The sequence below is a fragment of the Cariama cristata genome, unplaced genomic scaffold (genome assembly GCF_000690535.1).
Source record: "Cariama cristata isolate BGI_N322 unplaced genomic scaffold, ASM69053v1 scaffold34203, whole genome shotgun sequence".
In the NCBI taxonomy this organism is placed as follows: domain Eukaryota; kingdom Metazoa; phylum Chordata; class Aves; order Cariamiformes; family Cariamidae; genus Cariama; species Cariama cristata.
Genome location: NW_009607206.1, coordinates 1 through 220, shown reverse-complemented (window position 1 = coordinate 220; position 220 = coordinate 1). Strand labels below are relative to the sequence as shown.

General features: G+C 56.8%; 1 protein-coding gene across 1 annotated transcript in view; it reads right to left on the bottom strand.

Moving 5' to 3' along the window:
• SLC25A10 (solute carrier family 25 (mitochondrial carrier; dicarboxylate transporter), member 10) overlaps positions 1-144 on the bottom strand; it is a 1,739-nt gene extending 1,595 nt beyond the window's left edge. The window contains exon 1 of the mRNA XM_009696644.1: positions 37-144. Coding sequence (XP_009694946.1) covers positions 37-144 — 108 coding nt within the window. The remainder of the gene's footprint in view (positions 1-36) is intronic.
• Between the last annotated feature and the right edge of the window lie 76 nt (positions 145-220).

The window sequence follows — 220 nt, the reverse complement described above, 5'->3', positions numbered from 1 at the left end:
ACCCCAGGCACCTACTGCCCAGCAGAGCCATCCTACCTGCCCAATGGTGACTAGGGCCCCTCGGCTGGATGCCATCGTAGCTCCCGAGAAGAGTTTCTTCAAGCCCTCTGCGGACAGATTGGCATCAGCACAGTCCTGCGACATTACTCACAGTCCCTTAAGGCCCCCTACGACAGCGCTTAAAACACACAACAGCAAACACGCTGCAGGAAAGGAGACT